This window comes from Camarhynchus parvulus, chromosome 2, assembly GCF_901933205.1.
Source record: "Camarhynchus parvulus chromosome 2, STF_HiC, whole genome shotgun sequence".
NCBI classification, from domain to species: Eukaryota; Metazoa; Chordata; class Aves; order Passeriformes; family Thraupidae; genus Camarhynchus; species Camarhynchus parvulus.
In genome coordinates, this window is record NC_044572.1 from 35,051,886 (window position 1) to 35,066,136 (window position 14,251).

Below are 14,251 nucleotides of genomic sequence, written 5' to 3' on the forward strand. Positions count from 1 at the left end.
CTTTTTGTATGTCAGAAAAAAAGAATAGCATAAATCCTGCTCAAATTTTTAGAGAGATTGCCAAACAGTTCTAAATGAGCACTGATGCTCACTATCAATGATACCTACATATTTCAATACATTGAGAAATCTTGAAGTAATTCCATGCCATTTCAATCTCTACCTAAACCTACATATTCAAGCATAGTCTCCTCAAGTCAAATATCTACACTCCCATCTAGTTTTGAAGGCTAATGAAAGTAATCTTTTGTAATATTTTAAATAGGCAGTTCTGGGCAGAATAGTATTATGAAGCACTTACAAAGCTCAGGTACTGTATCTAGACAGACCTGTAGATAGAGCTACAGACCATGGAGATAACTCCTGGGAAGTCTTTGTTGCTGATTTCTTTTTAAAACCTTTTTTTTTTTTTGAGGATGCAGAAATTGCTGATAAGCGTCACATTTATGAGTGCAATATTTATCCCTGCAAGCACAGTCAATGGCTTGTAAATGATTCCATAATAATAAGTTATCTTCCTGATTTATTGCTGTGTACACATGGAAAGCCCTATTAACATTAATCCTGTTTGGTGTTTTTACAGAAATCTCCAATCCTGATGAACGACTAGAAGCAATACATGAAGTGTTGATGTTGCTCCCTGCTGCTCACTATGAGACACTTAGATACCTAATGATTCATCTCAAAAAGTGAGTTAATTGACATGCAGGGTAATTCTTGAAGAGCTTAACAATTTTCTGCTTTGAAAGAGAAATATTACAGAAAGTCCTAATAAAGCTTCCATTAGGGCACTGCCTCTAAACCAATAATGTTACAGATAAGCAGACAAGCTGTTTGTATAAGCGCTTATAAGCTGTACGCTTATGTAGCATAGATCCTTTTGCTGGGGTATTATTTCAAACCTTTCAAGAGTTAATTGACATTTGTCACACTTCTCTAAGGCAGATAATATCTGAAAAATACCCAAAGGTGGGTACTCCAGAGATGTGCTGCTGTGAGGCAGCACTTGACCATGCTTTGCTTCTGCCTCCCCTTACCTCCTGTTTTGTCTTCCTGAACAATAACCCTAAAAGGAAAGAGCTTTCTCTTATGAGTTGTTTCTTCACATCACAGGAAGTCAAGAACCAAGCAGGGCCTATTTTTATATGACTAGTAAAAGTAATACAGGTCCCAGTTGTATCTCTCTTGGTTTTAAACCTGTTCTGCCTCATTTGCTTTCCAAAGCTTCTTTAGGCACACATAAGACATCTGTGAGGGGCTTAATAAAGCTTCATAAGGCATACAGAATTTTCAAAAGTGCCTAAATTTAATTTTTTAAGGTACTTAGGAGTGTACTTCCAAGTTTACCAAGTTTTCAGCTAGGTACATAGAAAAATTAAGGACTGCTCCAGAGAGGCTCCATCACTTCAACTCATTTCAAGCAAAACTATTTTTCAAAACCATGCTAACTCTACTGTGCTGCTTTGGGTATTTACATTCCTCAAGAGGTCTTCTTTGTAAGTTTCTAAAAACTGATGCTGAGTACAGACTGGTGCTGTCATCTCAAAGCAGGCCTTCATTTATGGCTATATTGCCCAAGTTATTCCTTGTCTCTGGTTAAACTTTGCTACTTGGAAACAACAGAAGAAGGGTTAAGGGAGGAATAAAGCTACTGACCTTTTATTCAGAAAATCATTGATCTCTTCTTAGTTGTCCCACTACTTGCAACACAGCTGTAAATGTGGAGTACTCCCTGGGTTTCATCTGCACTATTCTGCACTATTAATGCCAACTTAAAAAGACCTCAATTCACATAAAGCTGCATCAGAGAACTTTTGTGAAGTGAATTTCATGCTCTATCAGGTTCTCATTATGCAGAGACTTTTCCACATTTTGAATCAGCTCAGGTCATTACAACTGAGTAATTTTTCTCCTTGATGGGACATTACCTGGGCATGCAGGAGCTTCTTTGGACTCTGCAGAAATGAGATGTGCAAGTACCCACTCTTGTCAGTACACATGCATGGACAACTGATGGTGACTCACATTGGCTTTTAAGAAGGCCTGTGGAGGCTGTAGGAACGTGACCTGCACATAGAATCAGTACTTTCATATCCTGGCAGCAAATTTTTGATAGACATGTATGGACTAATCTTCCTGCTTCTCATGAACTGCAGTCCAGGCTTTGGTTCAGCTGTTGAGCTGAACTACTGATGAGGCAGGAAGAGTCTGAAGTGCTGATTAGGCTTCCTCTCTCAAATATCTGCAAGTCACGCAATGAGTTTCCTCTCCATTCCCAAATTGTAGCTTTTGGTGTCTGCATGGAAATCAAGTGCATGTCAGTTCCTATGGAGACTCTGTTGGAGAGATCTGAATGTGAAAGGAAAGAATCATTAAGGTTCAGACAATGCTGTTCTGTAGATTATACACAGAGTTACAATTTCAAACCCCTAGGATTCTTCCTGCATGGATAAAACATGCACCAGTATAAGGCAGTCTATATAAAGGACTGCAGGGTCCCAGCATCTACAGCACTGCTGTTTCTCAGTTGAAAAGAAACTCCAGTTGTTGTTAAAACGACAGGAAAATCCAGCAGAGGACAACATCAGCAACAACAAAAAAAAAGAGTTTGTAGGTCAATTAATTACCTTTCTGATAACTTTTTGCTCAAAATCAAAGAAAATGCAATAGCATGAGCAGTCCCCCCTGTGGTGAAATGCATACAACTCCATCCACACTGACATTGCAGTCAAGCTCTGAATCTTCTCTGTGTTCACCCCACCTGCGCAGCAAGCCCCACGCTCCTGAACAGAGGTGCTAGTAAGACCTGTGTAGCTTTGCACAGCTGTTGAACATCTGTGCTGCATGCATGCACAGAGGGAAAGCAGAGTGCCAGACATACACTTGCTTCAGTTTCGAGGTGATGAGGTGGCTTCAGCTTCCCAGCCTTGGTTTGTCTTTGCCTCTTGCAAAGTACAGCTAATATATGTGCTAGAAGATGAGGATGTATCTGTGAGTAGGGGCACTAATGGATTTCTGTCCTGAAAGCAAAGAGGAACAGCATTTTCCTGTGACAGAGCCACTCTTTGCAGAGAGATGACAGCAGAAGAACAGCCAGGTCATATGAGTACCTTGCAAACAAGGGAAGACCAGAGTACTTCTGGTTTCAGCCACTTTGTGCTCCCATGATGGCATGAATGAATCCAGCAGGGAATTTCCATGCCTAGGGAAGGCCTCAGCTATTGCCAGGAGAGCTGTCTCCAAAACCAGATGTGCTTCACCCTGGCAGAGCAGTTGTATGAAGGAGATGTGAAACCTTATCGAGGCTGTACTTCTCACAGGAAATGTCTGGTCCATGACTGATCAAGGACCCTGATGGATCACAGGACTGTGGCTGTCCCATACCACAGTGCAAGAGCACTCTCAGGACTGAACTCAATATGCCACTCACATAGGACAACACTGATGTGATCCAGCACTGCTACCTGGAGGGAAACCCTGAGAACACCGTGCATTTTCCAGCAGGCCTGACTGATTTTCCAGACAGGGCTGACTTCTCTGCAGCTTGGCCAATCCTTGGTAGCCTTTCTTTGCTTCAGCCACAAGCAGTCCATCTATTATTGTATTTACCTTATATTACCTATGTCAGCAAACAAAACAACCTGGGCTCTTCCCTGAAGTGCCTCTGTTCTCTGTCAAGGATAGGTGGCATTTATAGCCCGATTTAAGCCACCTCTCCAGGCGGGTGTAGGATTCAGCCTACTCCTGAAGTGTAACAAGGGATTGGAATCACTCAGCTCCTGGTCTGCCTGAGGCAGCCAGCAAGGCAGACCATCCATGTGAAGGGGTGGGTTCCTGCAGGCTGGAATCATGTCTGGGAGTGTTGGTAGTCCAAGGAAAATCCGTGCCTGTATTTGGGGAGCACACTTTCACCCGCTATGTGGTACACACCAAGCACAGCCTGCTAGAGAACTACAGTTACTGTAGCATAGAGAACTGCTCCATACATCATCATTTAAATCATATTTATGCTTTTAAAAAAGCAATTGCCACTAATTCTTACACCCTAACAGACAGTCACATGGCAAAATCACTGAAGAGGCCCATGAGAGGTGTTGAAAGGCAGCAAAAATCTCAGTCCTACTGTAGCTGCATTGTACTTCTTGTGAAAAAATTATAGAACTATGAAACAGTTATTATATCAAGAAAAATAAAATGTCTACATACCAGTGCTTGATGTGAAGCAAGATTACAGACAAAGATGCAGATATTCTTTTTTTCTGGGAAGTGAGCAACTAAATACTTTCTTTTTTCTATTTTAGGGTTACCTTGCATGAAAAGGAGAATTTTATGAATGCTGAAAACCTGGGAATAGTGTTTGGACCTACTTTAATGAGACCTCCAGAGGACAGTACCCTTGCTACACTGAATGACATGCGGTACCAGAAGTTAATTGTGCAGATTTTAATAGAAAATGAAGATGTTCTCTTCTAGTCAGAGAGGCATATCTTCAAAGCCATTTGTTTTAAGATAATTAGTCTGAAGTAAAACATTTCTTTAAATTTTTTTAAACAGAAAGGAAGAGTTCCTTGACTGCACTTCAATTTCTGCAAAGTTGCAGATGGATGCCAAAATGTTTAGGGAAAGCCTATGTCTCATAGACATATGCCTCTTTGTAGAAGGGAAAAAGAAGGTCAGAAAAAATCCTCTTACCTTGTATCTTCTGCCTTGCCTCAGATGTATATTTGTTTTGAAAGTTTCAAACAATTTTATTGTTAACTTATTAAGAAACACAAAACATATTTTAATATGGCTAGAGAAGCAAAAAGGTACTTAATCAGTGTTACTTGTATATGCCTATACCTTTCCTTCTTCATGAGACGTAATTATATATGTCAATTGTGAAACAGAACCTATATTATAAAGATATTTTTACTTTACCTAGCTGAAAGAATGGCATTTTATTTTAGCAAACTATACATCAATGCGGTGCATTGATTATTTTCACGTAATTATTTCCTGCATTTTTGCTATGATATATTGAAAACAATTGCCAGTAATGCAGTATTATCCTGACATACCTCTTCCCTTGCAAGTGTTTTAAAGGAGAATACATTTCTTGTGCATATTTCAGCTTTCCTTAGATTTCTTTGCATTTAGGCACTAGCACCCTAGGATTGTACACTTCCAGCCATTTGCTATTTCCCAAAACATATAGTATATTCTCTTTTTTTTTGGTTTTTTTTTTTCTCCCATGTGAAATAAGGTCTTGAGAATTGTTTTCAAAGTCCTGGTGGTAGTATCAGTTTCACATGCCAGATTTTTTCTTGGATTACAGTAATATATAAGTTACGTGATGCTGGGACACTGGATATTTTCTGGCCTTGTTGAAAGTCAGCACTTTTTTCGGTGAATGATGAAGGATTTGGTTTTTCTGTAAAAATTGACTTATGTTTTGTCATGTTTCTCTATTTATAAATGTACAGTAAATCTGCTAAAATTGTAGGTATTTATCTTGAATGTGTTTCCTGATGGTTTGTTAGAAAAAAAAAAAAAAGAAAGACAGAATGTGTAGGACATGTGGGAGCTGGTAAATTTAATTATTACCAAATTTTAATATTTTTCTCCCCTCACAAACATTGACCTACAGAGTTTGTAGTCTAACTGCAACTTATTCCTGATGTTAAAACTGTTTCTCAGCATGAAATGTTTCTGCAAGCATAAAAAATCAACATACTTTACTACCAAACTCAATTTTCAGTAAAAAAAAATTCTAATACTCCCTCATCTTGATCATTTGTATCATATGCTTGGTAACTCAGTGATGCAGTTTCCTGAATTATTTCAGGGAGCACATGTTTCTATTCAAATTGAAAAATATGTGTAACTATGATAATGAAGAGAGGTAGAGGGTATGACTGTAAATTTGTCATCTTCTAGAGAAATAACTAAGGGCTAGATAGATTAACCCAGATTGCAGAGCAGGTGCTAAATAGTCTGAGTTCCCAATACTTCCATAGATCTTTCTGCCTTGTACAGGACTATTTGTTGTAGGTTATGTACTACTTAATACTGTCATAAAAATGATCTGGAAATGGTTTTATTTTGTGAAGTGAAATATGCTTTGTAATTTATGATAGTGTAAATGGAAGGAAAAATCCCATTAAATGTGTTAAAAGAGTTTTGGTGTCTGTCACTGACTACACGGCAAGCTGCCAAACAAAAATCAATCCCTAATTACCATTCTGACATTGCTGGAAACTTTCCTGCTCAAAAATTTGAACAGTTTTACTGCAGGTCGTAGTTTCAGATTGGCACCAGGTTGCCCATACTACCACAGCCAAGCACATGCACACATTTATTTTCAGAGACCACCCTGAACCACCTCTATGAAAAACTTCAAGCAAGCAATGAATCTCAACATCAATTTAATCAATATCTGAGAATCAATGCAATCAGAGTATTTTTCCACTCTCTTGAACACAGACATTTGTCTCTAACAATGGTTTTCTTTATTTTTTTTTCTGGTCACTTGCATTATGAGCTGTTTTTTTAAGGTAGAACACAGGCATCTTTAGCTTGTCTCACCGTGTGGAATCTCCAACACAAGTCCCATCGTAAGGATCTGATGACAGTACAAGGCAGTGTGCCTAGAAGCACCCATGCTTAGTGTCTGGAGAGCAGTTTCTAATCTGTTGGACAGAGGGATGAATATGATTCTGCATTTTAAAACACACATATCTATGGAATTGCTCACATTTCACTTGGCTAACTGATCAGCCGATGTCCAGCATCCTCGGGGCATGCTGAGCACGGAGGTAAAAGGCCCCTGTCCCCTCCACATCTCATTAGTGCCACCTTGTGCTGTGCCTGCTTCCTCTCGTGTCAGAGTTGCTGTGCCCATCACTGCTGTGCCTGGGGTTGAGTGGCACAGTGAGGTCAGACCATTTCAGATCCATCATTTGAAAAAGTAAAAAGGCAGCAGACTTCCCTCTACAAAACTCACTACTGAGACAGTAGAAAAATCATGTTTACCTTTAATGGAAACCTATAATCCAGTACACAGGGGGAAAAATGGGTCTGACTGGATTAAACCAAATCCTTCCCTTTGCTTCAAAGCATTCAGCAAGAGCATGATGACTTATCTCACATGAGGCACTAGCAGCAAGTAGTAAGAGTCCTTTGAAAGATGCTCCAGGAGGCTGTGTGTGAGCCCATGTAACTTCCCTGCTAGGTCACTTCATCTCAAGTAGAAGACAGTTCTGCACCTCTGGGGGCAGGCGAGACAACAGTGTCTGACTGCAGGGGATCCTGCCTGCAGCCAGGTGTTCAGCAGAAACCTTGTTCCCCTCCAGCTATTGGAGAAGGCCTTTGGTGAAGCAGCAAGTCCCCTCCTGCAGCCACCCACTCCCCATTCCCGCCTGCCATTCAACTCTCCCCATGTTTTGGGTGCCCTGTTCTCTGTACACCCTCACAGCAACTGGGGGGAGACAACTTGCCTTCCATAAAGCTGAAGTGTCTTAGCCACAACCAGTGAAACATTACATCAAAGTTATGTTCATGGTTTGTAAGGTGGTAGCTTTCCAGAGTGCCATGGAACACTTGACATCTCTTCTTTGTACTCATCTTTGTGACACTGATTGCTGTCAGGTTTAAGTATTTGGAACCCGCTAGGGAAGTGAGCAAAGGATTTTTCTCTGACACCACCACGCTGGAGACAAGGCAGCATGCTCTGTGTCTGACTCCAAAGCACACACATCCTGAGAGGGCACCGGACAGGGAACTGTCAAAGGGTTTCCTCAAATGAGACACCAATTTGGGGTCCTCCACCCAGACACCAGAAGCTGAGAAACTTAATTATCTCTCTCCTGCTGTCAAATGCTATTGGAATTGGACAAAGGATGTAGAAGTCACTGAGGAAGGAGAAGAGTTTGTGGGAGGGAGGGGGGAGAGAGAGAAACAAAGTGCATAGTAAGGTAAACTTTTTTTTAACATTAAGTTACGAAGTACAAAGAAGACAGAGCTTTGTTCTCAACTCTCTGCTTTGCAAGCTGAGGTCAGTTTAAGCTAAAAAACAGGTCTAACACAGGACAAACTTGGATGAATTGGAACCACATTCATTTTATTTCTAAAGAAGAGGTAAGATTACACTTTCCCCCACACATAACATTCTAATTCTCAAAGCTAACACAACACTTGAGTCTTATTGACAGAGACAGTGCTGCAGGGGGACTTAGCCTAAGACTCTGGAAAGGAATGTATCAGGTTTAGGATCTCATCTGAAACAAGGTTTTGGACAGACCTGGGCTGTGTACTACAGGGAAACACAGCACAAGGGACGTAGAAGGCATTGCAGATGTGGTTAAACTCTGGGCTTAATGAGACCTTGAAGAGGTGCTGAAAATACTTGGAGTAACAAATGGCTGGAATGAATCACAAAATCATAGAATAGTTTGGGTTGGAAGGGACCTTTAAAGGCCATCTAGTCCAACTCCTCTACAACCGCCCTGCAATACCCAGTCTGGCCAACCTCTAATCTTTTTTATCGACAAGTAAAGAGAGAAGTGCTGAAGAAAAGACAGAAAAAATATTGCAGTGCCAATAAACCCCCTAGCCATAACCAGGGACTGCATGCCATGCCTTTGGATGGTTTACATTTTGGGAAACACCTTTTTCCTTTTTTTTGTATTTGTTAAGTATCCATGCCATGTCCCTTATAGCTTCCCCTCCAAGATGTGTCTTCCTCCTTGACTCTTTCCCCTGCTTTGCAACATCTGGGAGCTTAATTTTGGCATGTTTTGGTCCTTTGCACTGCTCCTGATATAATCCCGGTCCATTATCTTATAGTCAGGAAATTTCCCCAAATTTTTGTTTTCTTTTCCAATTGCAATTCCTTTGACGGTATCTCCATTCCAGCGTATTTGCCAATCTTTCTTTTCTCTTTTGGCCTTCAGTGGTGATCAGTTTTGGCAAGCTTTGCTGCACGTGCCTGCACTTGATGGCATATGGCCTGCCATTTGATGACTTGGATTTTGGAATAGATATTTTTTCTTTTTTTTTTTTTTTAAGAATGCATGCCATGTCCCTCATATCTTCCCCTCCAAACTGTGTCTTCCTCCTTGACTCTTTCGCCTGATTTCGCAACATCTGGGAGCTTAATTTTGGCATGTTTTGGTCCTTTGCACTGCTCCTGATATAATCCCGGTCCATTATCTTATAGTCAGGAAACTTCCCCAAATTTTTGTTTTCTTTTCCAATTGCAATTCCTTTGATGGTATCTCCATTCCAGCATGTTTGGAAATCCTTCTTTTCTCTTTTGGCCTTCAGCAGTGATCAGTTTTGGCAAGCTTTGCTGCATGTGCCTGCACTTGATGGCATATGGCCTGCCTTTTGATGGCTTGGATTTTGGGATGGATTTTATTTCTTTTCTTTTTTTTTTTTTTATTTATCCATGCCATGTCCCTCATGTCTTCCCCTCCAAGATGTGTCTTCCTCCTTCACCTTTTCCCCTGCTTTTGCAAAATCTGTGGGCTTAATTTTGCCATGTTTTGGTCCTTTGCACTGCTCCTGATATAATCCCAGTCCATTTTCCTGTAATCACAAAATTTCCCAAATTTCCCACTTTTATTGTTTTTCTCCTCCAATTGCGTCTCCTTTGATGGTATCTCCATTCCAGTATGTTTGTAAGTCCTTCTTTTCTGTTTTTTCAAGCTTTGCTGCATGTGCCTTCACTTGATGGCATATGGCCTGCATTTTTATGGCTCTTTTTTGGGATTTATTTTTTTTGTTTGTTTTAAGTATCCATGCCATGTCCCTCATGTCTTCCTCTCCAAGTTGTGTCTTCCTCCTTGACTCTTTTCCCCTGCTTTTGCAGCATCTGTGAGCTTGGTTTTGGCATGTTTTGGTCCTTTGCAATGCAGCTCACTTCCTCACAGGCCATTTTTTGAAGACACTAAAACGCCCGATTTTCTGGGTTTTTGGGGCTTTTTTTCAATTGCATTTCATTTGATCCTATCTCCTTTCCAGAGTGTTTGTAAGCATTTATTTTTGGTTTTGCTAGATTCCTTTTCCCTTCCCGAAATGAAATGAAATTTCCTGACAGAAAAGGCTGTAAGACCTTAAGAGGGAAGGGAATCTTTCACTGTTAAGGGTGTCAGAGTCCATACCTTAACTCTTCCTGGATTTCAGTAGGGACACCTAAGATCTGGATGACATGTCTTTTGATATATGCTTTAAGATTTAAAAAATTCCTTTATGGCACACCGCCATGGTGTGTTCCCCCAGGGATGTTAAGGAATTCCACCAGGGATGAGCTGCCAGAAAAAGTCAAGGAATGAGTGCACAGCAAAACAATAAGCCCTCCTGGCCAGGGGCATTGCCCCTGCCTCTTCCCAAGGCTCTGCCTGCTTTCCTGGAATGGAAAATGCCATTTTTCTCCCCTATCCTAAAGGCTTTTACATTCTGTGTTTGGGTCCCGCTCGCTCTCCCCCTTTCTACAAAAGGCATTCAATTAATCAGTGGTTCCAAAAGCTGCAGACAGGATTTTGGCACAGAGTCCTCCCATAATCCTCACCCAGCGGGAAACCACACTTGGAATTACTGGTAATGTGATTCTAGAGAAGGAAGAAAGGGTTAATGTTGGACAGCACTGCAATGTGTGCAGAACCAGAAAATTCAGGCAGGCTCCAATTCCAAGATTTCCTTGGCTTCAGGCACGTCTCTTGGGACGAGTTTTGGATGAGGAATTTTGGAGTTTTGCATGTTGGGAGTGTGACGATGCCTCACATCCGGCTCAGCTGCTCAGGGTGTTTGCAGGTGGGAAGCACTGTGCAGATCTGAGCTGTAACATCTGCCCACAGAAAGCACAGAGACTGCCATTAAAGTGCCATTGCCAACTCTAGCAAATTCATTACAGCTCTCCTACAGCACTGATTTTTTTTTCTGAGCAGCCTTAGTCCCTGGAGACAGGTGATGCTAGAGTAGTCTCCATTTCATTTAGTCCTCATTTTTATTTTGATTGAAAAGCTCAAATCTCTACAGGCAAAAATATAAAGAACCCAAGAGTGTTGCATTTCTCAACCCCCTTAGATTTTTAAGGCAGTCCCTTGGTTTTTTGTCTCTAACTTACAATTTTTGTGGTAGTCTGGTGGGTTGTCAGCATTTTGCTTTAGTTTGGGCTGTATTGTGCTTATTAAGAAACACTTTTTTGTTTCATATCAGGAATGATCAAACAAGTGGTCTCCTTTGGCATTCCTACCACACCTGTCCCCAGTATGGATGTCTGAGAACCTGAAGTCTAAGGCAGGCTGGTTTGCTGTCCTAAGATTTAATTCCTGAAAATTCCCATAGCACAGGGGTTAGAACTAGATGTTTAAGGTCTCTTCCAACCCAAATCATTCTGTGATTCTACAAAAACTTTGATCCTGGTTTCTGGAAGAACCAGGGGCCACAGTTCCATGTTCCAGCTGTAATATAGGGATGGCTGGACTGTGAGCACTTATTACAGTAACACCCATCAGGGCACCTGGCTCTCTGAAAGAGCCCTGCTATTTACACAGAAATAAAAAGAACCTGAATTCTACCCTTTCCAGATGGTTTTCTCTTGAGTGGCTAAATAAACTCAAAAGCTGAAAGTAAATAACAACCTGCCTCTATCTTGCTTCATATGTATTTCTATATTCTAAAATCCCAAACTCCAAGTTTTCCACCCTGCAATATTACACACTTCTAACCAACTATACAGCTGTAATCCCAGCACTATCAATCAATTTTGGAGGCCTTCTTCACATCCTCATATCAAATGCAGTGCTCTCTTGTGGGTCTGTGCCTTTCAGCACAGGAAGTTTAAAATTCTCAGCATCAAGGATTCCATGATTTCCCATGCAGAGAAGTGCATCAGCTGTTTCACTAGGAAAGGTCAGGTTTTTATGTGTGCCTTCCTATGACACCCATGGGTGAAGCTCTTTGAGAGCAGTTTTCTGGAAAGCTGCTGTTCATTTCTGAGCATCTGAATGATATCTATCTATCTATCTATGAATAGGTATGAATATATTAATATAGTTTATATTAATATGATATATTGATATATATGGATATATATCAATATATATGAATAAATATTTATATATATGTATATATATATATGGTGATGTATATATCTCAATATCATTGTACGCGTGTTTATACCACCACGTGTACAAATGGCCACTGCTGACAGGATTTTATAATTCATGGCTGTGCTATCAGAAAGTGATGGTTTTGGGCCATCCATGTGAAGACGGGAACAGCTGCCAGGGGTTTGGCTCTCCCATGGTTACACACAACTGGAGGGAGCACCACAGGGTGGTGGTCACTCTGGTTGTCCCACTGGGAATGGGTGGTGGTCACTCTGGTTGTTCCACTGGGAAGGGATGGTGGTCACCCTGATTGTCCCACTTGGAACAGGAATGGTGGTAGCAGCTTCACGGCAGAGCAACACAGGGGAAAGGCAGAGTGATCAGCAGGGAAATTCACCCCAAAATAACAAGGTGGCCTTCACTAAAAGGAAAGGTCACTGAAAGCCACTATTTGAGAGCTGGGAGGGGTTAAAAAGAGTGAGTTGGACACACTCATTTTTGAGTTGGAGGTGACTCAATGCTTCTGCAGCTCCAAAGAATTCCTTTTTTCTAAGGAAAACAGTGCAGGAGAACAATGTGGATACTTGCAGAGTTTTCGAGGCAGTAGATTTTTCTTTTCCCTTACAGAAAATAAATTGGAACTGCTTCCATGAAGAAGAGGCATTGGCTACAGAAGAAAGTGGGAGCTTTTGTGGAGATTTAAAAATAACCAAAAGTAAGGAGTGCACTGGCAAAGTGTTCTGTTTTCTCAGCATTGCTGGAAAACACTGTACAGCCTCAGAGACTGAGGAAGGGAAAGGCTATGAAAGCAGATTGGGAGGCATAATGTGGTAAACTTCAGATTTGCCAGATTTTGTTTTGGAAGCCAGTGTTTGATAATAGGTTACCTCATGATGGGAATTGGATTGCACACTTTGCCAGCTCTTTACCCAAATATCTAAAATCTTTCAAAACATTTTTTTCCCAGCAGACCACTTTAATCCAATAAATTATACTACCATGTACGGTGTCCCAATTCAGTCTGGTGCTTAGAGCTGCCCATAACTGAATATTCATGAATTCCAGGCAAATTTCATGTTTTGCTGTGCTCTTGCTGTACCTGGCAAATAAATTTACTGCACAAATACAGCACACTCAAACCCCCCAATGCATTAACCTTGGCAGCTTTAACTTTTTAAAGGCTTTTACTTAACTTTTTTTCAGTTGATAAGGATAAAGCAATGTTGGTGGTGTTACCTGATTCCAGACCTCTCTAATTACACTATTGCCAGCATATCCTCTGCTGCTGGAGAGAGGTTTTGTTCTGGGAAAGATTATTTTATTTTTCTGAATTAAAATAAGCTGCTCAGTATGCCCAAATACATAGCAGTAAAACACTTGCTTTGCTAAAGAGATTTTGGTACTTAAAATTAGAGGGTTTTTATTTTATTTTACTGTGGGTGACTCTCCAGTGAGTTATTAGTCACAAAAATGTCAATATTACAGCTAAAAGGTCTTTATCAGATAGATGTTGAGACAAAAATACACTGTTTTTTCTGTACTGGCTATTTGTAGTGATAAATGCAAATTTAATTACTCTCTGTTGGTTTCACATGGCCTGCAACCTGTCCCTTGTGTCATTTCTGCAGGCGATTCATTATTAATTAATTATTTCCATTTTTCAATTTCCAAAGAATATCAGTTGACTTTTACAGCCTCTTCAGTGCTCCCCAAGGCTTCACATCACACCTAAATGCTCATTTTCACTGCCTGAAGACATTTTCTGACCTGAATGATTCTATGAATCCAGCCTGTACTTCAGCTTAAGGAAAACCTACACATGGATTGAATTTTGGAGAAAAAGATTTGAACATCCAGCTGTAAGTGTATCTTGTGTTTGTCTTCCAGGTTCATGCCATTCCTGGGATGGAGCAGCGCTGCTGGGACTGGGGCTCCAGCAGGAGGGGTGTGTCCAGCCCCACACAAACCTGCCACCTCTGTGCGTCCCACGGCAGGGGCTGGGCAGAGTTGTACCCACTGCTGTGTGACCAGAACACCAGCCCAAAATAAACCGAGGGGTCCAACTTCTCACTGGCCTCGCCACAGGTTCCTCTCGAGACTGGGAAGCCAGGAGGAAGCCTCACAGGGGGTTTTGGCACATCTGTGCTGGAGGGCTG

General features: G+C 41.0%; 1 protein-coding gene across 2 annotated transcripts in view; it reads left to right on the forward strand.

Moving 5' to 3' along the window:
• The window catches only part of CHN2 (chimerin 2), a 158,765-nt gene extending 152,603 nt beyond the window's left edge, over positions 1–6,162 (forward strand). For both annotated transcript variants that reach the window (XM_030944150.1, XM_030944151.1), the window contains exons 12-13: positions 584–689; positions 4,302–6,162. In XM_030944150.1, coding sequence (XP_030800010.1) covers positions 584–689; positions 4,302–4,473 — 278 coding nt within the window. In that variant the 3' untranslated portion in view covers positions 4,474–6,162. The remainder of the gene's footprint in view (positions 1–583; positions 690–4,301) is intronic.
• Positions 6,163–14,251: the final 8,089 nt, after the last annotated feature.